Source organism: Paramisgurnus dabryanus, chromosome 1, assembly GCF_030506205.2.
Source record: "Paramisgurnus dabryanus chromosome 1, PD_genome_1.1, whole genome shotgun sequence".
Classification (NCBI taxonomy): domain Eukaryota; kingdom Metazoa; phylum Chordata; class Actinopteri; order Cypriniformes; family Cobitidae; genus Paramisgurnus; species Paramisgurnus dabryanus.
In genome coordinates this window covers 11,392,416-11,418,819 of record NC_133337.1, presented here as the reverse complement: position 1 = coordinate 11,418,819, position 26,404 = coordinate 11,392,416, and the positions used below count along the sequence as shown (strand labels likewise).

General features: G+C 37.6%; 1 protein-coding gene across 1 annotated transcript in view; it reads right to left on the bottom strand.

The window, feature by feature from the left end:
* Positions 1-4,605: 4,605 nt before the first annotated feature.
* Positions 4,606-26,404, bottom strand: part of LOC135745839 (scavenger receptor cysteine-rich domain-containing protein DMBT1-like) — a 39,375-nt gene continuing 17,576 nt past the window's right edge. Inside the window, exons 5-10 of the mRNA XM_065264260.2 lie at positions 23,115-23,420; positions 22,425-22,730; positions 22,029-22,328; positions 21,777-21,871; positions 5,557-5,649; positions 4,606-4,988 (exon numbers count right to left, since the gene is read on the bottom strand). Of these exons, the coding sequence (XP_065120332.2) occupies positions 5,560-5,649; positions 21,777-21,871; positions 22,029-22,328; positions 22,425-22,730; positions 23,115-23,420 (1,097 nt within the window). The 3' untranslated portion in view covers positions 4,606-4,988; positions 5,557-5,559. The remainder of the gene's footprint in view (positions 4,989-5,556; positions 5,650-21,776; positions 21,872-22,028; positions 22,329-22,424; positions 22,731-23,114; positions 23,421-26,404) is intronic.

The window sequence follows — 26,404 nt, the reverse complement described above, 5'->3', positions numbered from 1 at the left end:
AATCTGATCTCTAACAAAATTCCTTCACAGCAATTACTTCAGCTTTTTGCTAAAAAAAAAAATTTTTTTTAAAGAAAAATACCCATATTTAAGAGTTTATAAGCAAAGAAAAAATATAGGATGAAATGTTTTTTTTCACCGTTTTGTTTGTTTGTTTGTTTGTTTATTTGAAAGCAGAGGGTCTGTTCTTTCATTTGATATATTTGTATGTTTATATATTTTTAGAAAAAAAAAATTCTGAAATGCAGGCGGGCAACTTAAAAAAAAAAAAGGCTGGCAGCGAATGATTTAAAAAGGTTACGACTTAAAGGGGCTCTAAGCGAATAATGTGCGACGTCACTTCCTGTTGATGTTTGAACTGTTTTCAAACAGACAGAGCGTAGCTAACTCCTCCCCCTCCCCCTCCCTTCCGTGCTTTCATGAACGCGCCCAACCCCCACCCCCAAATCCTTCTTGTCGTTTATTGGCTGGAATACTTTGTTTTGTTTTGTGCTGCTAGGTTTGGCCATTTGTTGATATTGCCGTTTGTGAAGCCTGGGCTGTCTACAGAGATCGCGTTTTTTTACAGTTTGATCAGCGGAAAGGCAGCAAGCAGATAGTGAGGAGATGTTTCCGGTATGTAACAAAAAATGTTTTATGGTCTAAAACGCTTCAATTCGCTTAGAGCACCTTTAAAGGTATAGTGAAAGATTTTTCCGAATTTTAGAAAAGAACAGCCCTCTCCACTTTTTGCGCATGCGCAACACTCTACCTGCTCACGAGAGGGAACACCCATTAAACGTGTGCACAAGAGAGCATGCACGATCCTAGTTCTTTATTTATGTTGTAAATTCTAAACTAACTCAAAAACATTCATGCATGACAAAATGTCAAATGCCCTTCCGTGTTTTATTTACTTATTATACTGATCGATTAAGTGAGGATTCAAGACATTATCTGCAATGGAGAAGTAGCTTGTTGCATTTGTGTAATAAATACTATGGTGAACACATTGGATTGATAAAAAATGAACGCACAAGGTTTTAGAACATTTCAGCATGTTACCTTTTACCATTTGGTCATAGGCTACTTTAGACAAATTTAGATGTTTAGTGTTTACTGTGTCTGTGCGATGGTGACTTGTGCCAGTGCTAGCATCGCTTATCATAGCTTACATCAACTTTTACTAGCAGTGATTTTAAATGGATTTCTCCAAATAGCATGCCAAACTTTACCTGTCGAGTAGAAACTTCGCGACTGAGGCCCAACCTGTGCTTTGTGTGTGAAATATTCTCCCAAAAACACTCTGGTCTTGTTTCTTTCTTCAGAGGCCTTTCTCTTCTTGTCATACTAATTATAGACACTTTTTTTCTTACGACCCTCAGACATTTTGAAAAAACATGTTCTTCAAGGCAGGTTTGCAGGTTTTGTAAGTTTACGGCCAGGAAAACAAACCTATTTACAAACCCTACCATTCAAAATCATTGGAGGGTTAAACAATAGGACTTCTTAGTTGTGTAAATGTGGTTTTAAAGAGAAAAAATATACAGGTATGTTTTATTAGACCATAAACTGATTTTGTAATATTACAACTAAGGGTTTTGCAGGGATAAGGTCAAGCTTGACCAATTGTCTGTTGCATGGGTTGCGGTCTCCTTGGTGTTGGGCACACCTCTTGGATGTTTAATGAGCACATTATGTGTGTGCTCGTGTGTGTGTGCGCGTGTGCTCGTGTGTGTGTGTGTAACATTTTAATCCAGTTATAGAAAGTAAGCAAAGTATGATGCGTGTATTGGCTTTGTAAAATACACCATCAAAGAGGGAATCAGAAGAGAATCAGATAGATAATAAACATATGTAAGGTTTGGTAAATAAGCCTATGATTATACTCAATGTAACAGCAAATCCTTAATCAAACTAAACATCTCTACTTGTCACAGGTGGTCTAGGATAGTTTTGGAAAACCAATCGTTAATGAGAATCCAAATGCATAAGGTATATCCAGAGATGGGACCAAGTCACACATGTGCAAGTCTCAAGTAAGTCTCAAGTCTGAACCTTCAAGTCTCAAGTAAGTCCCAAGTATTTTTTTTGTTGGGCAAGTCAAGTCAAGTCGATTCACAGGCTATGTCAAGTCAAGTCAAGTAATGTAGTAGGTCAAGTCAAGTCCAAGTCAAGTCACCTTATTATTTTAATTTTACCTGCAGAATCTGATCTTAATAAAGTGACAAGATATACAGTAAGTAACTATCAGTAAATTACAATAATTTGGATTTGCATTGTAAATACTCATGTTCAGTAAAATACATCTTGGAATCAAACAAAATTGTAACTTCATAAATTATTTATTTTTTACTTCTGCCAACCGTGTTTGAAATTTTTCACATGGAGTCCATAAAACAAATAACAGCTTAACATCCAACAGACCCCTCTCTGAACACCTCCCTCTCTCTCAAACACAGTTTACGTACAACATTAAACTTTGTTACATTTCTCCTCTCTCTCTCTCTCTCTCTCTCTTTCAAACATGTGCCCAGAAAAAACGAGCGCATCGCACCTCTTCCGTTCGCGCACCTAAATTTTAAATAACGCACTTGAGCATGCAAAAGACGCGACATGTGAACCGCCCCTAACATTGTAGAATCAAGTAATTTTTCTCTGTGTGTGTGTTCAGGTGGCAAACTTGAAAAAGAAGTATTCAAAAATAAAAATAAGTATTTTAAAAAATAAATCAAAATTATTTTTCCCACATTTGTCCCCAACACAGTATGATGAGGGCTACATTAGCTATTATTACATTAGCTAACTACCAACTAAGATATTAACAAATTGACAAGCACTTACTGGGCATAATGGCTCTTTAAATGATGACCAAAATTGGAGGTTGCCGTCTGGCTGCCTGTGATTTTAATGTTGCATGTCATTCAAGTCATCGTGTCTCAAGTCAAGTCAAGTCCCGAGTCTTTAACTTCCAAGTCCGAGTCAAGTCTCAAGTATTTTATTTTTTGTCAAGTCAAGTCACAAGTCACAAAAATAGCGACTCGAGTCGACTCGAGTACAAGTCACCAAGTCACAAGTCCCCATGTCTGGGTATATCTACAACCAAAATGAACATTTCTCTGATCACATTAAAAAACTTGATTGCCTTTAAGGTGTGTTGGAATGTATTCTTGGGCATGGGGTATTTGACTGATAAGACTTTTGTTTCTCAATGAGACAGACACTTCTTCCCCATTGGAATTTCTCAGCAGTGTTGTCCTAAAATATAGGTATGCAGGTTTTTTGTTATTGTAGTAAGATTGTTCAGAACTCTGATTGTTGCTTGCTATAGCTGCAGTGTTTGTGGTTGTATTACCAAAATGTTTGTTTAGAACGCCCCCTCATCAGCGCTCTGTTGGTGCCGCCGGTGTTATATAAGTGTAAGAATCTAAAAGATGTACCTTTCCCACACCCACTAGTCAACTTGTAAGCAAACCCAATATATACCTATATATTCTGTTTAGTTTCACATTTATGTTTGCATGTCTATGATAATCCTTTTCATAGTGGCATGTTCTCTAATCATATATTTTGATGACAAGCTCATCCTGTCTTTAAGGTTAAATATATACAATGCATATTATAGAAATGCTATGTGTCTGGTTTTTCCATTGTATAATACACTGTTTGTTTTCTGGCCTGTTCAGTTAAAGTTTTCCCCAGTGATTAATGATTTTACATTTGCTATGTTTGGAAAATATCCTTTGGTTAACTGCAGGTTGGATATTTTGGGGACATGTGTCAGACCCTACTTCCCTGTTTTTAGTATTACTTCCCCTTATGTAGATTGAACACAAAGCTGTCTTAATTAATCATACGATTATTGGCTAGACGGATTCTTCAATGTTTTGATCTTCTCGTGTGCCAGACTGTATTCAGGTGACTAACTTTTCCTTTTTGCATCCTATATAATGTGAAGGATGTCTAATAAAATTTGGTCTATGATTGAACGGCATTTGGTGTCAGTCTCTTTCATGATCCTCTGATATCAGATTTCTCTGCTGCTCACCTCAGATCCTCACCTAACAACCTAAGTACCGAACTTAAAAGAAACTCTCATACTCCTAGACCTGCTTAGAATTAGATTCTAACAATAAGCATCATGTAATTAAATATTGAAATATTTAATGCTTAAAAATAAATAATGTTACCATTTTAGATGTATCTACAGGTGTTTTAGAGATTTAATTCATTTATATTAAGTCAATCTTTAAATATGATTGGTTGTTAAACTTAGAAGATCCCACTCACAATTTTACCCTAAGAAATACTTTTAAATGTGTTAGCTTTTCTATGTTTTAACCTTGTTCGTAAGTTAGACTATTTAGTTTAGTTAAGAATAGTTTAAATAAGTGCTTTTTGGATTTTAGCAAACCCCTGATGTTGTCCAGTGATAATAAACACACTCAGATATATAAATGATTGAATTCTTTCTTTTTAATTAAAAGATGTGTTACCCAATATCATAAGCTTATGCTGCCACTCCGTGACATTAGATTACATTACATATGATTCAGTCACAGTTTATAGCTTAAGTCTTATATTTTTCATTTCTCTTTTGTCTCTTTTAAGATCATATTTGTGCAGACAATTCTTACAGCATTGTTCTACACACAAAGCAAAACAATGTTTGGGCAAGTTTTTTATTTTACAAATCAAACAACTTTAAAGATAAAACAAGCTGTAATATTTTTTATTAAACATGCATGTTTGCTTCCTTCAGATGCTTTAGTAAGAAATGTATGCATCAAAAAAAGGAAATATTCTGTAACATATTACCATACAGTAGTTACAAAAATAAGCTTACAACATTTAACTATAATTGCATCTGTTCACAAGTAAATATATCATTTTGGATAGCCAGATGGGGATAAAAGAAAATGTTATTGCTCAGTGGTTTCTCTTCCAATTGTCTTGAAACTCTAGTGGAGACAGTTCTGATTTTGGGTTCTTTTCCCCAGGATAAACATCTAAAATGCAATAGAAGGGAAAGTTTCCATTTGCTACCATACAGTATAATAACTGAGATGGTATAGCTGTAATCTGTGACTTTTGTTTCTTATTAGTCTCTCCATTTCTGATTTTGCGTCAGTACAGTATATGGATTTAATTATATTGTATACAGTATTTAGTACTTTAGAAGAGATGCATCTGTATGAGTGTACAGACAGTGAAGCCAAGGCTAACAACATGGAGAGATTTCCAATTTATTATCATAACTAGTTTCTGTCTTGCATTTAGAAAGGGCCTGCAAAACAACAGTGGTTATATTGCAATATTAGATCAACAACAAATACATGCATGTATACATACAGTATCACTATAAAAAGTGTTTCAGCTGTCATCCTGGGATTCTTTAAGGAAATTTTAGTTAACTGTAAAAAAAATCAAATATCCTATTAATGAACTTAAGTAACTTGCTCTTAGTTTCTGCAAGAACTCTAAAAGATGGTTAATGTAAATCCAGTAACATCATAAGAGAAATGCTTTCACAAACTCTATCTAAATATACAATATTTAAAGACTCACTTTACAAACCTGTTAATCTGCTGCATGGTGAAATATAATTCCATCATGCTGTGTTTTCCAGTTTGCTAAATAATTTCCTTTACTTTTAACCACTTTCCTTATCTGTAAAATAAAAAATGCAGATTAATTGAAAAGCACTGAAAACTCATCTAGATATCACTAAAAAGATATAAAAATGTAAAAATATAAAGATAACACACATGACCAGGAGAGATAACACCTACTTTATCTATTCACTATTTTCTGTCTGAGAAACATTTTAACCAAAGAGATTTTAAAGTCCATTTCATTGCTTGTTAGTTTGCAAAGTTAGACTTAAGCAAACACTGGTAAATACAATATATTAAAGATTTTACTATGGAAAGCAAATTGATGAGCAATTGTAATCAATTTATTAAAGCTGCAAGCAGCGATGGTAGAGCCCTCACACATAAGGGTACCACCACCCTATGGCCTTAGTAAAGCAGTGAACCAGGGGGACATGAATTTAAGTGGGTAAATATAGATGGATATTGAAAGGAATTTTTATGTGCCACAGCTCCTGTGTGCAGCAGATGGCGCTATGACTGCAACTGATTATTGTTATATTGATGTGTTCAGGCCAGGACCCTTATCAAACGTGAAAAGTTTAGGATAGGTCTGACATTGTATGCCTGCATTACAACAGCTTTTTCATGGTGAAACATCAAACTTTGCTAGGCTGCCACAGACATGTCATTTAATAAAAATTCAAGATCTTCACAATTCAAAGTCGCTAAGGTCAGTCTAACCAAAGTTGATGATGATCTGATTCAATTTTTATGAGCAGTAAATCACAGTCTAAAACATGACATTTCCTACTGCCTCTAGGTGGCGCCAGTCTCAGACGTCACATGTTTGATAAGGGTCCTGGCCTGAACACATCAACATAGCAATATTTAGATAAAGTCATAGTGCCACCTAGAGGCAGCAGGAAATAACATATTTATGCTGTGACTTACTGCTCTTAGAGACTTAACCATATCAACATTATATTTCGTCAGTCTAATTTCAAGACATTGTGTGATGATAAATTGCGACGACCTTGACTTTTCTTTAAAGGGCGTGTCCGTGGCGGCCTTGCAAAGTATTGCTAAATGAATTGCATTTTTGACAGCCTAAACAAGCTCAAAAAGTCATGAAACGTTGCACACATTTAAAATGTGGCAAACATTTTTATTAGAAATAGGCTTCAGAACTGGGGGTGTTAAAATGGCTCTATAGCGCCACCTACACAAACTTAAGAGAGCAGCCACCGCTACGGTAAACGTTCAGATACGAAATGTGATAGGATCATGTTAGCCCCAAGACCTACAAAAAAGTCTCTTGGAGCCAAGCTCTAAACCCCAATGGAAGTCGGCCATTTAGAATTTTCTCTGTAGCTTGAGTGCAAATTTTGCAATTTCTGGGCTTCGTACTTTAACAAACTCCTCTTAGAAATTGAATCAGATCATCATCATATTTGGTCTGTGTCATCTAAAGGCCTTTGCAATGCTAAATTGCGGAAATCTTGACAATTCGATGGAGGATGTGTCCGTGGCAGCATGACAAATTTCCTTGTTTCACAATGAAATCTCTTGATCCCTCTAGTGCAGTGGTTCCCAAACTGGGGGCCAGTTTTATGACATTTAATAAAATACAATAATTGTTTTATAAATTCTGTATAATGAAACCTCAGAAAAAATAAGGCTTCTAAACAACAGCACAACATTCTATAATTTGTTTTGTTTAATTCAAATTGTAAGTTTTACAATATTTCATGTCATAATTTTTTTTGGGGGTGGCATGAAGGGAAGCACCGTACAGAAGGGGGGCTGCACGCTGAAAACTTTCAGAAACACTGCTCTAGCGCCACCAACAAAATTCTTCACCTTTATTTTTTTATAGACAAAAACACACTGTGCAAACAAATTTGATGGCAAGCATTCCAAAATGCATGCAGGTTAGTGTCTTTGCAAAACTTGTGTATTGACACATAACTTGGTTACAAGCTCCCTACAATTTACTTATTGTTGTAGGTACTGTTGAAATTACAGCCAAAGGTAAGCCAAATGACTAAGTTCCTGGCAAGAATATCCAGCATCTAAGATAGTAAAACATTAAAAGTCCTGGCTGATGGGCTTATCTGTGTCATCTTAACTATGCCTGTACATCTTGGTACAAAGGCACTACTAAACGTCTTAAAGACAAGCTACAGATCTGTCAAAATAAACTAATCAGAGTGATCCTTAAATTACATCCTTGAACTCATCTTCTTCCTGACCATTTCTCAAGTCTTGGGTGGCTCGAGGTGGATGAGAGGGCTTCTCAACTTAAACTTTGTTTAGTTTATAAGTTAAGAAATAATCTGGCACCCAAGTGATTTAAGTGATTACTTTTCAAAAATTAGTGATACACACAATTACAGCACCAGGTTCCACAGATTACAGGCCCTCCTGCTTTAAGAGCAGTGTGGAAAAGTACTCTTTCCTATACTTGTCAAGAACTGGTACGGGAGTGAGAACGCAAATGCAGAGTTCACATGAAATAAATAACATTTAATATAAAACAGGAAACAAAACACAAGTAACATACAACAGCGGATAACAGAAACATCCAACACAGGAACAGACAGGGAAGTAATGGCAATGATCCAGCGGTGAGCAAACAGAAAACAGAAGTATATATAGACGGTTTCATCGGACGCACGTGATAACCGTCTGGATCAGAACCTTACTTCCGGTTTCGTTTTTTTAATCGTCTGACTAGTTACAAAACTGATCTCTTGCACGAATGTGTCACGGTCTTGTCAGACATCTGTGCTAGATGTAGGTCTGAGTGCATCTGACAGGACCGTGACAGTATTATGTTCTGTGTGGGGACATGTGGAATCACATTGTGTGTGTGGCTTCCACATGTTCCCGGTGTCTTGTTGCTGTCGTGATCTTGCCAGACCTTAGTATAGGTTCAGGTCTATGTTCTGAGGGCAAGGTCAGGGCAGCATTGTGTTTATGTGGGAACACGTGTGTTTTCACATCATGTATGTGTCTTGTCCCAGTGTCTTGTCACTTTCACCCTACTCCCTTATGTGCTCGTGTCTTACGTAATTAATTATGTTCACCTGTTCCCCATTGATGTCGTGTCTTTATATTGCCCTCTCGTTGTCTGTCGTGTACGCTACATGTCTCGCTTGTGTTCTCGTGTTCGTGTGTTCCTGTGGTCTCGTCTTCGCGTGAAGGTCTGCCTGTTTGTGTATCCGGTTTCATCCGTTCACCTGACTTCACCCACGAGCACCAGGATTTGTCACCGCAGCCTTTGTCTGTCCCACCACATCATCCGTATCATCTGTGTCATTTTTCTAAATAAACTGTGTTTCATTCATTCCTGCATTTGCTTCCTGCTTATTCACATACAGTCATCACAGAATCATCTGGCCACCTGATGGAAGCAGCAGGTAAAGGATCCCCGGCTCGGTTTGAAGAGTTTATCTCCGCTGCTATACATCGATTCACCACCCAGGACAGCCGGATTGAGGAACTGAGCCGGGGAATGGACGACATGAAACTCTGACTTGAAGACAATGAACGCGCACACGACAGACAACGAGAGGGCAATATAAAGACACGACATCAATGGGGAACAGGTGAACATAATTAATTACGTAAGACACGAGCACATAAGGGAGTAGGGTGAAAGTGACAAGACACTGGGACAAGACACATACATGATGTGAAAACACACGTGTTCCCACATAAACACAATGCTGCCCTGACCTTGCCCTCAGAACATAGACCTGAACCTATACTAAGGTCTGGCAAGATCACGACAGCAACAAGACACCGGGAACATGTGGAAGCCACACACACAATGTGATTCCACATGTCCCCACACAGAACATAATACTGTCACGGTCCTGTCAGATGCACTCAGACCTACATCTAGCACAGATGTCTGACAAGACCGTGACAGAATGCCTCGTCAAAAATAACAAATGTTTTGGTTTCCTAGGTAATCTATGTGTTGTTTATTTTGCTTGCTTGTTATATAAATAAACTATGTTTAAAGAACTTTGTTGTTATTTATTCTTAGCGGAGTTTACCGGAAGTTACGTGCGGACCGCGACAGCTGCTTGTTTATGTTGTTACTGCTGAAACGGGTCTATACACACAGACTAAATGACAAACAGGTGTGATGAGGCAGGTAATTAATCAATGAATGTCCAGGTGACAACAATCGGAACAGAGACAAGACATGACACGAATTAACCGTGACAGCTGTCTTGTGGAATGATTTACCTTTAAACCTTAAACTGTTGAGCTCTTCCTATTATCATTTTAAATCTTCAATAAAAATTTGGTAATTAAACTTATAAAGAGAAAAAAAGTAAGGAAATAGAAATCTTTGAAGTAGTAGGAATACTGTGTTGTCTGCTTGTGTGCCTGCTTGTCTTTTGGGATTTAATTCCTTGTTTGGTTTTTTATTGTGTTTTTTGTTTATTTATTTGTATTTTTATGCCACTTTCTTTATTGTTCTCAATGTTGTTAGTACATGTACTGTTACTCATCTTCCATCTTAAGGACCACAATGGAAATAAGCCTATGGGCTTTTGTGTTTTTATCCTTTTGAACACTGTGTTTATTGTTTTTGTTCAATAAAGTATTTTAATCAATCAACAACCCCCAATCAATAGGAACTAAAAAAAAACCTCAAAGCAGAGAAAATAGACTCTAAAAGTTACACCTTTCTCCTGCTGGGAGTGACAACTGGGCTCATTTACCTCTCATTTAGCTAAGCCATACCCCCTGTAAAGCAGTTTTGAGGTACAGTACAGATGCTCTAGCATCACATGTAGTATTTTGTGACAAAAGCCGGGATGACAACATGCAAAAAATAAACAGGACTTTATATCTTTGTGTTGATCACAAGTCGAATCCAGTCTGCTTCAGATGTGTACGTCATAAAACTGTATATGAGATTACACTTTAGGTTTTGGTAAACACATTTTCGAAATTAGACTACTCCGTAAGATTTCTTGAATAGCTCTCGCAAAACTTTGACCTTATTTGACTGTGGTGCCGCATAAAGTTGAACAAGCCAGTGATGTGTCTGACGTACAACGCGGCTGACTGTTATCTGTTGCGCCCCAGCTTTTTTTGTGCCTCGAGCTTCATTTACAGTCTGGGGAGACGCACGCTGTAAGTTTGAAAAAAAACTTTTGCAAACATGTCTGAGGAACACGTCAGCCACGTCACTACAGTCACGTGACTTCACGCGGTTCACAACAAAACCGGAAGAGAAGACAATGCTGAATAAAGTCGTAATTCTTGCTATTTTTGGACCAAAATGTATTTTTGTTGCTTCAACACATTCTAACTGACCCACTGATGTCACATGGACTACTTTGATGATGTTTTTATTACCTTTCTGGACATGGAAACCGTACATAGATTTTCAATGGAGGGGACAGAAAGCTCTCGGACTAAATCTAAAGTTAAAACATCTTAATTACCGTCACCCCACCCTTTAGAGTGGGGGGGGGGTGAAAAGTTGATGTGCAGCTTCAAATTAATATAACTCTGCCATTTTTTGGTCTAAAAGCCTAATCATGGTCTTGTTTTAAAGAAGACAATGTAAGGTTTTTCACTGATGTTTCTGGAGGTGAAAATATTTAACATTAAAATTGTTATAGCAGTTTAAATTTATTTTAATAATTAAAAATAATGCAATAACATATTCATTTGATAAATACAATTATAAAAATGAAAATGTTTCACAAAAGTAATTTAATGTAAACATGAGGCCATATGTCTCAAGCAGTTGTGATCCAAATTTTAAGTTAAAATCACAAAAAATGAGGTTTGAGTCACACTTTTAGTGGTTTTACCAACAACGGCCACTAGGTGTCAACGGTTTGCTGCATTCTCTTGTCACAAATTCATAAAATACTGTCACTGCATTATTATAACTGCTAAAACGTTTTGAAATATGACAACTACATTCTTAGAGCTTTCCAATGATATATGTGACCAGTCACGGAAAGTAGGGACACAAGTCGGATCTGGGCATTTTGAGTTATTCACAGATTCTGAAAGTGCAGTGTCTGAAAGTACAGTGATGTGTAAGACATGGAAATCTGATAAGATTTGGAGAAGTTGTGGCCATTTGAATATAGGAACTCAGAAATACTCAAACCGAGAAAATCGAGACGAAAGGGACTCTTCTTTTCAGCTGGGGGAGACAATAGGGCTCATTTACATCTCATTTAGCTAAGCCATGCCCCCTGTAAAACCCTTTTTGAGATGTTCTAGCATCATATGTAGTATTTTATGACCAAATGACAACCCGCAAAAATAAACATGACTCTTTTACCTTTGTGGGGATCACAAGTCGAATCCAGTCTGTTTCAGATTATCCAATGACCATATTTGTCCACAAATGCGTATAATCCGTGAAATATAGATTGTTTACATCAGATTTTGCATGAATGTCTGGTAATACAATATAATATATAATCTGAAGACTATTTAAATCGTAACATGTAAGGGTATATGAGCTTACACTCCATTAAACACATGAACCCGCCTTCAAAGTTTGTATTTAAAATAGGGAAGTAGTATAATAGATCTTTCAAACAGCGCCGTCGAAAACGTGACATCCTTTAGAGAGGTTACCAATGGCTCGCTCGTTTCTCCATCAGCCAATGACTTCATGGAAAATATTGATAGACAAAACATGTAGCCAATTATATGAAGAATACAACTATATCTGTGTAACTTCTGTGTGTTTGGACTCATGCTGCGCTGCAAGAACTGACATACAGATGACGTCAAAGTACCGCGAGAGCGAGTCGAAATTAAACTACTCCGTAAGATTTCTTGAAGAGCTCTCGCGGTACTTTGACGTCATCCGACTGCGGCGCCGCATAAAGTCAGTGACGCGGCTGACGTACGATGCGGCTGACTGTTATTTGTTCCGCCCCAGCTTCATTTATTTTTCTTTTGTTTTGTGCGCCCGAGCTTTACAGTCTGGGGAGACGCAGGCTATAAGTTTAAAAAAAAACAAAAAACTTAGCAAACATGTCTGAGGAACAGGGCAGCGCGTCACTACAGTCACGTGACTTCACGCTCGAGCCTGAAGAGAAGACAATGCTGAATAAAGTCGTAATTCTGCTATTTTTGGACCAAACTGTATTTTCGATGCATCAACACAATCTTCCTGACCCACTGATGTCACATGGACTTCTTTGATGATGTTTTTATTAACTTTCTAGACATGGAAACCATACATAGATTTTCAATGAAGGGGAAAGCTCTCGGACTAAATCTAACGATAAAACATCTTAAACTGTGTTCCGAAGATGAACGGAGGTCTTCCGAGTTTAGAACGACATAAGGGTGAGTCATTAATTACATTATTTTCATTTTTGGGCGAACTATCCTTATTTAGTAGTCACGCTGTTCCCTTTGGGGGCGGAGGCGAAAACAAAAGCTTATAAAGTATGTAAATATACACACAGACAATGACGCCCCCCGCTGCACGCTAGAATCTCCAGAAAAACAAGCCTATTTTAACCGCAAAATGTACGCTTTTAAATATACAAAAACTGCTATCTCAAACATGGAGAGGCTTCTTCGTGATCTCAACTAACAGATTCTGCAATAAAACGAAAATCACAAATTTCGAAAAAAAAACTTTGTTTCTCATTTTCTCGAAACTTGTGCTGCCGACTTGAGTCCCTGGTTTCCGTGACGGGTCACATATAGTTCAGTGTTTCCGCTATATACATTCAACCGTGGCGGCCCGCCACTCCTAAAACATCCCCGCCACGCTTGCGGTTGTGGATAGAAGGGATACAGCAAACGAAATCTCGTTGGATGAGCACTGTTTTATCCTAATCCTTTAACCAAACCCAACTCTAAACACAAAATTTCACACGATTGTAGGATGTATTTGTATCCAATTTTGCCAGAACCGCTGTTTTCATCCTAATAATCCTACCTCCAAATCTAATCCGTAACTTTTCGGCATTTGCTGTATCCCTTCTAGACAAAACCCACAGCGTCAGCTCGCAAAAAGCTACCGAAATGTCCGCTCTGCGAGACTGGCTGTCTAGAAATAAATTCCTTTCTGGATTTGCGTTGTTCACTCATTTATAAATAAGTCTCCTAAAATATCATAATTTCCTCCATGGGTTTAGTTTCATGCACAAATAGATTTAAATCAACAGAGGATTATTAAGCTACGTTTCTGTTTTGAGAAATAATAATAAAATAAATAAGCCTATACGAAATATGTTGCACTTAAATAATTATTAAATTGACAAAACGAATAAAAAAGTATTTGAGTTTCTGTTCTTTTTTTTGTGACGCGCTTTAAAACCAAACCAGCAGAAAGCACGTCATGTTTTTAATGATTATAAATAAGCACAAGGTTTTCTCCTTATTGTGAGTTTACACAAATAAAAATACATCATTTGAAGTTTCGAATGTTGTTTTACTTTTATCTTTATGACTATAAATTTAGGGTAATTTAAGCTGCAAGGTCATCACGCATATAATGTTCACCGGCGCATATCTACACCAACACAGCGCAGAGCTGCGAGAAAAGACATTATTAAACTTTTGATATTACGAGTTTTTTGGACATTCATTTGGAATCACTGTACTCATATTATCAACTTATCTGGCCATTAGTTATTCAGTATAGGCTATAAGCGCAGCGCACTGCTGAGCGCTCAGCTGTCAGTCAATCGTCTGTGCTTTAGATCGACACTCACAAAGTTTAACATTAAATGATAAGATATTTGTCCAAAAACAAAAGGCTATATACTGAATACTACTTATATGCGACTGCAAGACATTAATAGTCGAATCTGTTTGTAAGGAAACTTACATTATTCCCGTGGAAGAGAAGAACGTTGGTAATAGAAACTTGAGGCAGACGGTGAGACTGTTTTATCTGTTTTCAGACGAAACAGCAGGGTCAGGGTACCCGCGGGTGAACCGCATAATATTTGATCTAACGGGTGTAATAGGCTATTTGCGTGTCATTTGTGTTGTAGATGCAGGTCGGGACTCAATAGACAAGAGTAAAATGCGGGTCTAACATCCAAGACCAAAATTCGACTCGTTTTTAAATGTACCGTGCTTATTTGTGTTTAAGATCTGTCTGAAGAGCGGTAAAGATTTATATTTAACTGCGCGATTTGCGGTGTGACCGGCTCGGGGTTACAGTCTTTATGTCAAATGGTACGGGTGTGAAATAAAATTGCTGCTGATGTCGGATAACTGGTCGGTTGTTCTGTCAATCACAGCGGTGCGGATTATCAAACAGGACTGCATGACTTTGTAACAGCTCTGTACGCTAAACACGAGGACGAACTTGCAATGCACACTACATTAAAACTACAATGAAATATCCGAACTACGTACGTAGCTGTGTAACGTTTTTTTAAGAAAATACAGTTTAGATCAAACATAGAAAAGCAATATGCTATAAATATAAGGAAAAGTAAATGACAGCGTGAAAATTATAAAAAAATACATGTTAGTTTACTGTAGCCTATATTCTACATAAATTTTTTTTTAACATTTATAATCCTCATGGGCGCCCCCTGCCGCCACAGCTGAAAAAAATCCTAGAGGAAACACTGTAGTTTGTCAACATTTCTGTAGATTTATACCAGGATATAGTGTTATGAATATATAAAATTAATATGCATTCCTATGGGGGTGGGTAACTAAACTGTGTAACTAAAAACTGTCACTACCTTATTTCTATCATCAGATGACATTGAAAAACAAATTGGGTCCACCTGTGGCCCGTGACGTTTTAGAAACTGACTCTGACTACGTCAATTTTCCAAAACTTCTGATGAAATATGAAAACTACAATCTTAGAGCTTTCCAAAGATATATAGTTTGTCAAGATTTTTAGGTTTAGAACAGGGTATTCGTGCTATACATATGTAAAAACAAATTGGGTCCACTTGTGGCCCGTGACCTTTTAGAAAATGACTCGCACTATGTCAATCTTTTCCCAAAATGATGATGACAAATGTAAACTACACTCTTAGAGCTTTACATTGATATACAGTTTGTCATGATTGGATAAGAATTCATATGCAAAACACTGAAGTAATTGTAGGCATCCCACCGGTGGCACAGTGACATTTTGCAGGACATAAATGTTTTGAAGCACACTCTCTTCATAAATTAATCAATTACTCTCCCTACATAATTTATTTTATAAAACACTGCTGAAATATGTATTCTAGAGGCTTAGACCTTTCCAAAAATATATAGTTTGTCATGATTTAATAAACATTTACATCCAAAATATTGAAGTAAACCTAGGTGTTCCTCTACAGGAACAGTGACAGTTAAGTTAAACTGTGTTCCGAAGATGAACGAAAGTCTTCTGAGTTTAGAACGACATAAGGGTGAGTCAATAACTCTTTCACCAACAGCGTTTTTTTTTTAAAGTTGCCAGCCAGCGCCAGTGTTTTTAATGATTTTCACAAAAGTTAACTCTTTCACCGCCAGCGTTTTAAAAAAAAAGTTGCCAGCCAGCGCCAGCGGTTTTCATGATTTTCACCAAAGTTTAATGCCTTCCAGAAAATGTTCTTCTTTAAATATGTGACCAGTCACGGAAAGTAGGGACACAAGTCGGATCTGGGCATTTTGAGTTATTCACAGATTATGAAAGTGCAGTTTCTAAGCTTTCCAACGATGTGTAACACATGGAAATCTGATAAGATTTGGAGAAGTTGTGGCCATTTGAATATAGGAACTCAGAAATATTCAAACCGAGAAAATCGAGACGAAAGGGACTCTTCTTTCCAGCTGGGGGAGACAATAGGGCTCATTTACATCTCATTTAGCTAAGCCATACCCCCTGTAAAGCCGTTTTGAGATGTTCTAGCATCATATGTAGTATTTTATGACCAAATGACAACATGCAAAAATAAACATGACTCTTTTTACCTTTGTGGGGATCACAAGTCGAATCCAGTCTGTTTCAGATTATCCAATGACCATTTTTGTCCACAAATGCGTATAATCCGTGAAATATAGATTGTTTACATCAGATTTCGCATGAATGTCTGGTAATACAATATAATATACAATCTGAAGACTATTTAAATCGTAACATGTAAGGGTATATGAGCTTACACTCCCTTAAACACATGAACCCGCCTTCAAAGTTTGTATTTAAAATAGGGAAGTAGTAAAATATATCATCCAAACAGCGCCGTCGAAAACGTGACATCCTTTAGAGATGTAACCAATGGCTCGCTCGTTCCTCCATCAGCCAATGACTTCATGGAAAATATTGATAGACAAAACATTTAGCCAATTATATGAAGAATACAACGATATCTGTGTAACTTCTGTGTGTTTGGACTCATGCTGCGCTGCAAGAACTGACATAGAGATGACGTCAAAGTACTTTGACGTCATGCGACTGCGGCGCCGCATAAAGTCAGTGACGCGGCTGACGTACGATGCGGCTGACTGTTATTTGTTCCGCCCCAGCTTCTTTTATTTTTCTTTTGTTTTGTGCGCCCGAGCTTTACAGTCTGGGGAGACGCAGGCTATAAGTTTGAAAAAAAAAAAAAACTTAGCAAACATGTCTGAGGAACAGGGCAGCCGCGTCACTACAGTCACGTGACTTCACGCTCGAGCCGGAAGAGAAGACAATGCTGAATAAAGTCGTAATTCTGCTATTTTTGGACCAAACTGTATTTTCGATGCATCAACACAATCTTACTGACCCACTGATGTCACATGGACTACTTTGATGATGTTTTATTACCTTTCTGGACATGGAAACCATACATAGACTTTTCAATGAAGGGGATAGAAAGCTCTCGGACTAAATCTAACGATAAAACATCTTAAACTGTGTTCCGAAGATGAACGGAGGTCTTCCGAGTTTAGAACGACATAAGGGTGAGTCATTAATTACATTATTTTCATTTTTGGGCGAACTATCCTTATTTAGTAGTCACGCTGTTCCCTTTGGGGGTGGAGGCAAAAACAAAAGCTTATACAGTATGTAAATATACACACAGACAATGACGCCCCCCGCTGCACGCTAGAATCTCCGGAAAAACAAGCCTATTTCAAACTCAAAATGTACGCTTTTAAATATACAAAAACTGTTATCTCAAACATGGAGAGGCTTCTTCATGATCTCAACTAACAGATTCTGCAATAAAACGAAAATCACAAATTTTGAAAAAAAAACTTTGTTTCTCATTTTCTCGAAACTTGTGCTGCCGACTTGTGTCCCTGGTTTCCATGACGGGTCACATATATAAACATACAACATACCAAATGATAGAACAGACCCTCTGCTTTCAAACAAAAAAAAAAAACGTTTCATCTTACCTTCAGTGGTTCTTTTGTAATCAGCTTTTGAATATGGGTAGGTTTCTGCAAAAACACCACATTTTGAGCAAAAAGCAGAGATAATTCCATTTTTGTGACGGACTTTTCATAGAGATCCCATTCAGAGCGATCTTTAAAACAGACACGGACATGCAGCCGCTTGCCATAGGGCAATACTTCCGGGTTTAAAAAGTTGAGGAAGGGCGCCACCTGGTGGATAATAGCCGTATTGCGGAAAGCTGGAAAATCTCAACATTGGCGGGGAAGCGTTTTCTCTTGATTGACGAGATATAATTGATAATCTCGTCAATGGCGGCGAAAGAGTTGATGACATTATTTTCATTTTTGGGTGAACTATCCCTATTAAGTAACCACTCCTTTTGGGGACGGGGGCAAAAAGTAAACAAACAAAAGCCGCTTATCCAGTATGTAAATACACACAGACAATGATGCCCCCGCTGCACGCTAGAATCTCCGGAAAAACAAGCCAATTTCAACCGCAAAATGTATGCTTTTAAATATACAAAAACTGCTATCTCAAACATGGAGAGGCTTCTTCATGATCTCAACTAATAGATTCTGCAAAAAACGAAAATCAACAATTTTGAAAAAAAAAAACTTTCTTTCTCATTATCTCGAAAGTTGTGCTGCCGACTTGTGTCACTGGTTTCTTTGATGGGTCACATTTGTGAGTGCTGTCCGAGGAGAAGCCTCTGAGCTCAGTATTGGCCCAAGCCTGGAGCGCTTCCTTGCGTGGAGGCTTTTGGCCTGAACACAGAACCTTCCCCCCCGTTCTGGTTAGGTAGGTGAACAGGCAAGAGTGCAGAGATGGGGTGGTTGATGGATGCTGAAACTATCAAGGAACCTGGGTAAGTTGAGTGCCAGTTTATATAGGTTTCCATTGATGCTAATCAGGTGGACACCTGTTTGCTTATTGTTGACCGCTGGTATTAATAACAAGGTAATTAGGTAGATTATTTAAACGTTTTCTTCCCGAACTTGGTTAATAAAACGTCATTTATGTGGCAGACTTGAGAGCTCATCTAAAACAGACATTTTCATTGGCCCAGGAATACTTGGAGAAAAGTGCTGAGGGTAGGACAGCATATTATGATCAAAATGCTAGCTCTTCTAAACTCCAAGGAGGAGATAAGGTGATGTATTTTAACTTCACTAAACCGGTTGGAGTCTCCAAAATGTTCTTCCAAACTGGCCTGGTCCCTTTGAAATTGTAAGAAAACTGTCACCGGTAGCTTACCAAATTAAACTACTTACCAAATTAAACTACTGGGAAAAGATTCCTTGAGCTCAACTGGGTCCATAACAACAAGGTTACGCTTTACAAACCCCAAATGGGAACACAGGGAGTAGATGAAACTACGGAATAACTACTAAAACATAGTGAAGTCAAATTTGTAAAATAACAAACACCTGCTTATTTATTAGCCAGTGCACATGTGATAAGCTTGGTAGTTAATGATTATAGTACTTACTAATACCTATTCTTAGTTGTACCCTTTTGCGCAAATTTAGTTAAGTGACACCCCACATATGTGACCTGTCACGGAAACCAAGTGACAAAAGTCAGCAGCACAACTTTCGAGAAAATGAGAAGGAAAGTTTTTTTTTCAAAATTTATCATTTTCGTTTTCTTGCAAAATCTGTTAGTTGAGATCACGAAGAAGCCTCTCCATGTTTGAGATAGCAGTTTTTGTATATTTAAAAGCGCAAATTTTGCAGTTGAAATCGGCTTGTTTTTCCAGAGATTCTAGCGTGCAGCGGGGCGGTGTCATTATCTGTGTATATTTACATACTGGTTAAACTTGTGTTTTTGCCCCCTGGCCCCAAAGGGAACAGCAAGACTCCTTAATAGGGATAGTTCGCCCAAAAATGAAAATAATGTCATTAATGACTTACCCTTATGTCGTTTTAAACTCGAAAGACCTCTGTTCATCTTCGGAACACAGTTTAAGATGTTTTAACGTTAGATTTAGTCCGAGAGCTTTTGTCCCAACCATTGAAAATCTATGTACGGTTTCCATGTCCAGAAAGGTAATAAAAACATCATCAAAGTAGTCCATGTGACATCAGTGGGTCAATGACAATGTGTTGAAGCATCGAAAATACATTTTGTTCCAAAAATAGCAAGAATTATTACTTTATTCAGCATGGTCTTCTCTTTCGGTTCTGTTGTGAATCGCGTGAAGTCACGTGACTGTAGTGACGCGGCTGACCTGTCCCTTGTTTGCTAAGTTTTTTTTCAAACTTACAGCGTGCATCTCCCCAGACTGTAAACGAACTCAGATGGACAAAACAAAAGAAAAAAAAGAAGATAACAGTCAGCCGCATTTTTTCGCGTTTTCGACGGCGCTGTTTGGATTATCTATTATACTACCTGCCTATTTTAAATACAAACTTTGAAGGCGGGTTCATGTGTTTAACAGAATGTATGAGACAATGATCAGTAGAAGCATCCTTTCTTTAATGTAGGTCCTTGTATATCCTCTATAGTCATAATCTTTCCCTCTTGTCTTTGTATACTATGCTTATAGTCAAAGAAAGAGATGATGTATGTTTTATTCTTTTTAATTTCTTTACTGTTGCTCCACTCAATTTTATCATCATGATCAACAATGTCCAGTCATCAATCAGTCGATGCAGAAAGGAATGTATTAAACAACAGGACTAAGGACACTCCAGGGGTTATGAGAACAAAGGACTCTTCAGAGGTGTAGTTTATGGCAGTGACCCTCTCACTGTCATGGTGGAGAAAAGTTGCTCAATTCTAAAGGGCTAACACAAACACATGCCCAGGATTAGCAGATAAGGATGTCAGACACCAATCTTTGGGTCACGGAGGGCAACATTAAGATACTTTTGGTGAGGAAAGAACATTTTCATTGGTCCACAGGTCTTGCCCTATCAACCAAACTCCATTGCTTTTAATCTTAAGGCCAAAATCTAAAGGGAAATCAAATCTTTACCTCTCCAGGTGCAACATGCACATACGTTGGTCATGCATCAGCAATACTTGAAACAAGGGAGACCAAAGCTTTCCACATTTATACAATAAGAACTTAAATTGGACAATACAATCATAAACTGGTCATTCAGGTGTTGTTAAAAAAAAACTGTGTGCGCGTGTTAATGTAACTTGAAACTGCATCACAAACTGTGTAAACTCAATTACTAACACAAGACTGTGTGTGCTAATGTGAGAAATCTTTTGTGTAATAATTCTCTTTGACCACATCCAACAACACTGCATTTGCCTGCTCTGTTCAGTGTTGCTTGTGTTTATACATTAAAATTCCACAATATTACCTTGTTTTTCTCATTTTTTATTTCCATTTAAATTCATTTCTATATCATTTATTTGCATTATATAGTACTTATTCGCATTGCATATTTAGTCAAATAAACCCCATTTTATTACAACTGTCTTTCTTGTGTTGGTAATCAGAGGCTCTACAAGTCAGAATCTCACAAAATCCTTCAGATAAATTAGATGACAAACTCCCTCAAATTTACAATTGACATTTGTATTGGTAAAGTGAAATTCTTTAGCTGGTGCCTCAAGTAAAGGAGGGAGGGGTCATCTGACAAACACGCATGTACACTCTAGGTGAAACTCACCTCTAGTGTCCTGTGTATAGCATACTACATTAATTGGTGTTATATCAAAATCACTACAGCGGACATTTTCGTATGTATTATTAACATTTTAACGTGTAAGCTTTATGGTATACCTCAAACAAAGGAATTTATTCTAATTTGTATTGTTAAAACAAATTGACCGCACACCCCTGATTTACATAAATGAAACCGATATCTTACCTTGTCCATAAGCATCGCCATGATATTTAGATTATTGACATTGAGGCCAGCATTAGCTGTAACCATAATCCTCACCACATCTTTTCTCAGAGTTTCTGTGAAATAAAAGGGACTTTTATTTCAAGTGACAAGAATGGTTTATTTAAAAAACATCTATTTATTTATTTTCTTCATTGAGATATTTGATCGACAAGCCTTAATCATAACAAGTTCTGCATTAGCTTAGAGAAAAAGTTTGAAAAATGATCTTACTGATGCAGACAGCTCCTGCATAAAGTCCATTTACACAACTGTTAATATTATATCCAGTAAATGAACAGTCCCGCAGTGTCAACTCATTTCCAATACATATCACATTATCCATCCATATTGGCTCAACAAATGGACCCACATATGACTGCGGCACTGAAGCTTCACCACAGCCAAGCTCACTACACAAAACTGCAGTCTCTTCTGGACCCCAGGCAGTATGACACACTCCACCCCAGAGATTATTATAAAGAACCTGAATTCTGCCATCACATGGACTTGTGCCATTCACCAGCTTTATATCTGCAGGAAATATTAGTTTCACAAACAGTTTACAGTCTATTCTCTGTAAGGCACTGAATTGCTATTTTTCAGTCATGAATGATCATTTCAATTTACCTTGACAAACGACTCCAGCATCTTGTCCATGACCACAGCTGCTTTTTACGATTCCACTTAATGGACAATTTTTCGCTGTTGAATCATCAGCAGAACATATAACATCATCCAGCCACACAGGTCCTGAACCCTGCCCAAAGAAAGCCCCAGTCGGTGCTGCAATTGGAGTCCCACAACCCATTCTCTTACACACCAATGCAGCATTTGTTAAATTCCAGCCAGCATCACAAACGGTTCCCCATTGATAGTTATTTAAAACCTCCACTCTTCCCGAACACATATTCACTCCATTAACCAGTCGTATATCTAAAGTACAGTAGACGAAAAGTAGATATCAATGTGCCAAAGTCATTCTTACAATTTCTTTTCAAAGATTTAAGTTCTTATTTTTTTCTACCGAACACAAGTGATCAAACATGCCAAATCAACAAATAAACATGCTAGTTTTAAAATGTGGGATGACAAATTATATTTCACAGGAATAGTATTCCATGATCAAAGACCTACAATTAGATTATAAATCACTGCATTGAAAAAGAGTTGCGTGAAGATTTATCAAAATGTCTTCTTTTGTGTTAGCAAACAGGTCAAGAATGATAAATCATAACATTTTAGAGTGATTAAATAAAGACAGAGTTTTTATTTTTGTTGGAACTACATGTAATATTTATTTAAGGATTTTAAGCTCACAGTTACAGACGACTCCAGCATCTCGTCCATGGCTGCAGGTGCTTGTTCCTAATGCCTTTGATGGACAATTTTTCACTGTTAGCTCATTTCCAGAACAACCTACAGCTTCCAGCCACACAGGTCCTGAACCCTGCCCAAAGAAAGCCCCGGTCTTTGCTGCCACAGGAGTCCTACAACCCAGGCTATTACACACAACTGCAGCATCTGCTGAATCCCAGCCAGCATCACACACCGTTCCCCACTGATTATTATATAAGACCTCCACTCTTCCAGAACACTGATTAGCTCCATTTACAAGTCGAACATCTAAAACAGACAACCAACATAGAAATATATAACATTGTTGTCATGGTCCTGTCTTCAGGTCACAGTTTTCTAAGTCATAGTGACAGAATCATGGCAGTTCCATGTTTTGTGTGAAGGCACTGGCCTTGTTTGTTCAGGCCTTGTGAATCACCTTATTATTGTTTGATTCATGTAACCTGTTCCCCTCTTGATTTGCTCCCTTATTTAATGCCCTTGTGTTAGCTGTCCTGTGCTTGATCGTCTGTTTATATGGTGTGCTTGTTTCATGTGAGTTTTGTATTGTCAAGTCAAGTCAGTTTCTGTCTAGTTTAGTGTAACCCTGACAGTCTGTCTGTTTATTTCCTTGTTTACCCCCTTGTGGGTTTTGTTTTCTGTTTTCATTTAATAAACCTGCTTTAGTGTCCACCTGTGTCTGAAATTGCGTTCTGTCTCACAATATTAATGACAATTATGTTCAAATGCTGATTGTTTGCTTTTATTATTTTGGAGTGTTATTTATAGCCTTTTGCAGAGAGTGCTATGCTGTTATATATTGTTTGCGGATTAGTTGGAGTTCAGTCTGTATAAAGTTCGATTCTGTGAGTGCATTTTTTATATTTTTTTGTAGGATATTTTCCCTTTCAGTCAGCACTGTATGTCTGGCTGCCAATGGCGTTGGAGGAGCTTAACAGAACTTGCCTAATAAGGAACTTCTGGCGTAAACATGGCACCATAATGATGCTGCAAGCCGGAGCCCTCAGTGCTTCTACCCATTTAATCCTCCTATTACCCTAAAATCTGATAACATTTTTTACCAACCGGGGTCAATTGGACCCCAGCATTTTAAACCTACAGAATATAATTTTTTTACTAAAGGTTTGTATCAGGTAATTTATATCTCTCCACCCACCACCCCTCACTTCCACCTGATACATCTGGAATACCTATTGCACGTCTATGCAAAAATTTGCAAATCACCATAAAATCTCACTGATTGACCCACAATTGTATATACAGATATAAGGATAGTAATATGAATTTGACCCCAAGAAAAACTTATACACCTGTCAAAATGAGCAGCCCAATGTAGACTTGCAAGTCAGTCACATCAGTCTTTCCAAGTGTCCCAATACACCCTCCTATTCTCCAAGTTTGTAATTTCAAGTATGTCTTTTTCAACTGATGGTGTAATATAAAGCTCAAATGCTGATTTTATATCTTGGACATGGCTGAAAACATATCCATGGGCCCTGGAATAATTTTGATGACATTTGCCGCACTAAGGGCCGGTTCACTTTATGTCTAAAACCGTAAGATTCTGAAAAGTTAAAGTATTTTAAACTGGCTGCAGCGCCGAAGTGCCTGGATCTATTTTAGCGTTCTTGTTGTACCTCTACATTTGAAATATGTAAAATATGAACTGCCCCTAAAGGGCAGAGTATATTGTTTTTTACGTGTACACAAACATACGGACACAGTCGAAAGCACAGCCTTGCAAAGTATAGTTTATTTGACTATGTGTACACAGATGTTTGACGCATGCGCATTTTGGCAAAATGCAATGCATCTCTTGGGCTACATACTACATTCTCCTGTAGGAGTTTCAAAAATTTGCCGGTGCACGTACAGTATGTGCACACTCTTCTGATGACAAAAGTTGCACCACGCGCACTGTATGCGAACCCTCAAGTATATGTAAAAAATGGACTATACTCCGGCCTTTAGTCTACCCTGTCGTTCAAATGGGGAGCGGGACCATAATTGCTATTTTTGGAAGGTAATGTGTCTGCTGGTGGTTGGGAAACAACAAAAGGGTCAACACTAGGAGTCTAATTCTCATCTGAGGAGAATTCCTCATAATCAGGGGCCTCCTCAACATTATCGTCCGTCTCATACAAATTCTCATACAAAAAGCTCTGACAAAATCTCATTGACAGAAAACCTTTGCTTAGAAGCCATTTTCAATTGAGAATGAGCATAAAGAGAGTCCCCACAGAGCACAAAGAGTGATTGTTTAGTAGGCTTGTGTGCAGGCTTTTATTTGTTTGCTCTGCTTATGTAAACCACAAGAATTATGTTTCCCTTCCACCACAGCATGGAAATATTAAAGTTCTTATGAGAATTAGGATCATGTGAACTATCAGTGGTTCTCGCAGTATGGTTGTTAGGTTAGATCTCTAAAACAGAGGGAATATTTTGGAATAGGGGTGGGCGGAATGACCAAAAATCTATTTCACGGAATGAGTCATTTTATTTCACGGAACGGAATATTTCACGGTATACATGTTTTTCAGTTTATATTGTTTTTTGATGATAAAAATGTACAGAAATACACCACTCACTATAACTTTTAACTAAATGCTCACCACAGTTTTAAATTATGAGCAATTTAAAGTTAATAATGTTACAGTGAAAATGCCCAGAAGATAACAACAGATAAGTCTTGATTAGACAAAATCTTGTTTTTAATTGAGTTATTTTATAGACTATTGAAGCTATAGTATGGCTTCAGTGTATTTTGTATTTATGCATACATTACATTAAACATATGCAATATGTAAAATGAACAGGTATAAATACAGATGTGGCCTTTAAAAATGCGCGTCTCTGAAAGCAGAATGCCGCGAGCACTTCCGAAATTCTGCGAGATCCCGCAGAGGGGGGATTCGGTGGGGGACGCAGGAAATAAAAAACCTGTAGAGGGCAGTCATGTTTCAAGGAGGGCATACAACGACAATGTGTGCTCGACTTTATGCTTTAAGCATACTATATGATATTGAAGTAACATGACAGGGATTCGGTGATTTGGCAGTACTTTGATGTCACATGAAAGCTTTTTGACACGAAGTTTTCTTTTGCCAGTTACAAGAATATTTGACTGTTTTTCATAAAAATCTGACTTTAACGCGGATCATTCGTCTTATTTTTTTGTGTACACTTACAGTAGAAGAGACGTGATGATAACGGAGTCTTACAACAAAATAATTCGCGAAGACCTTTGAAGA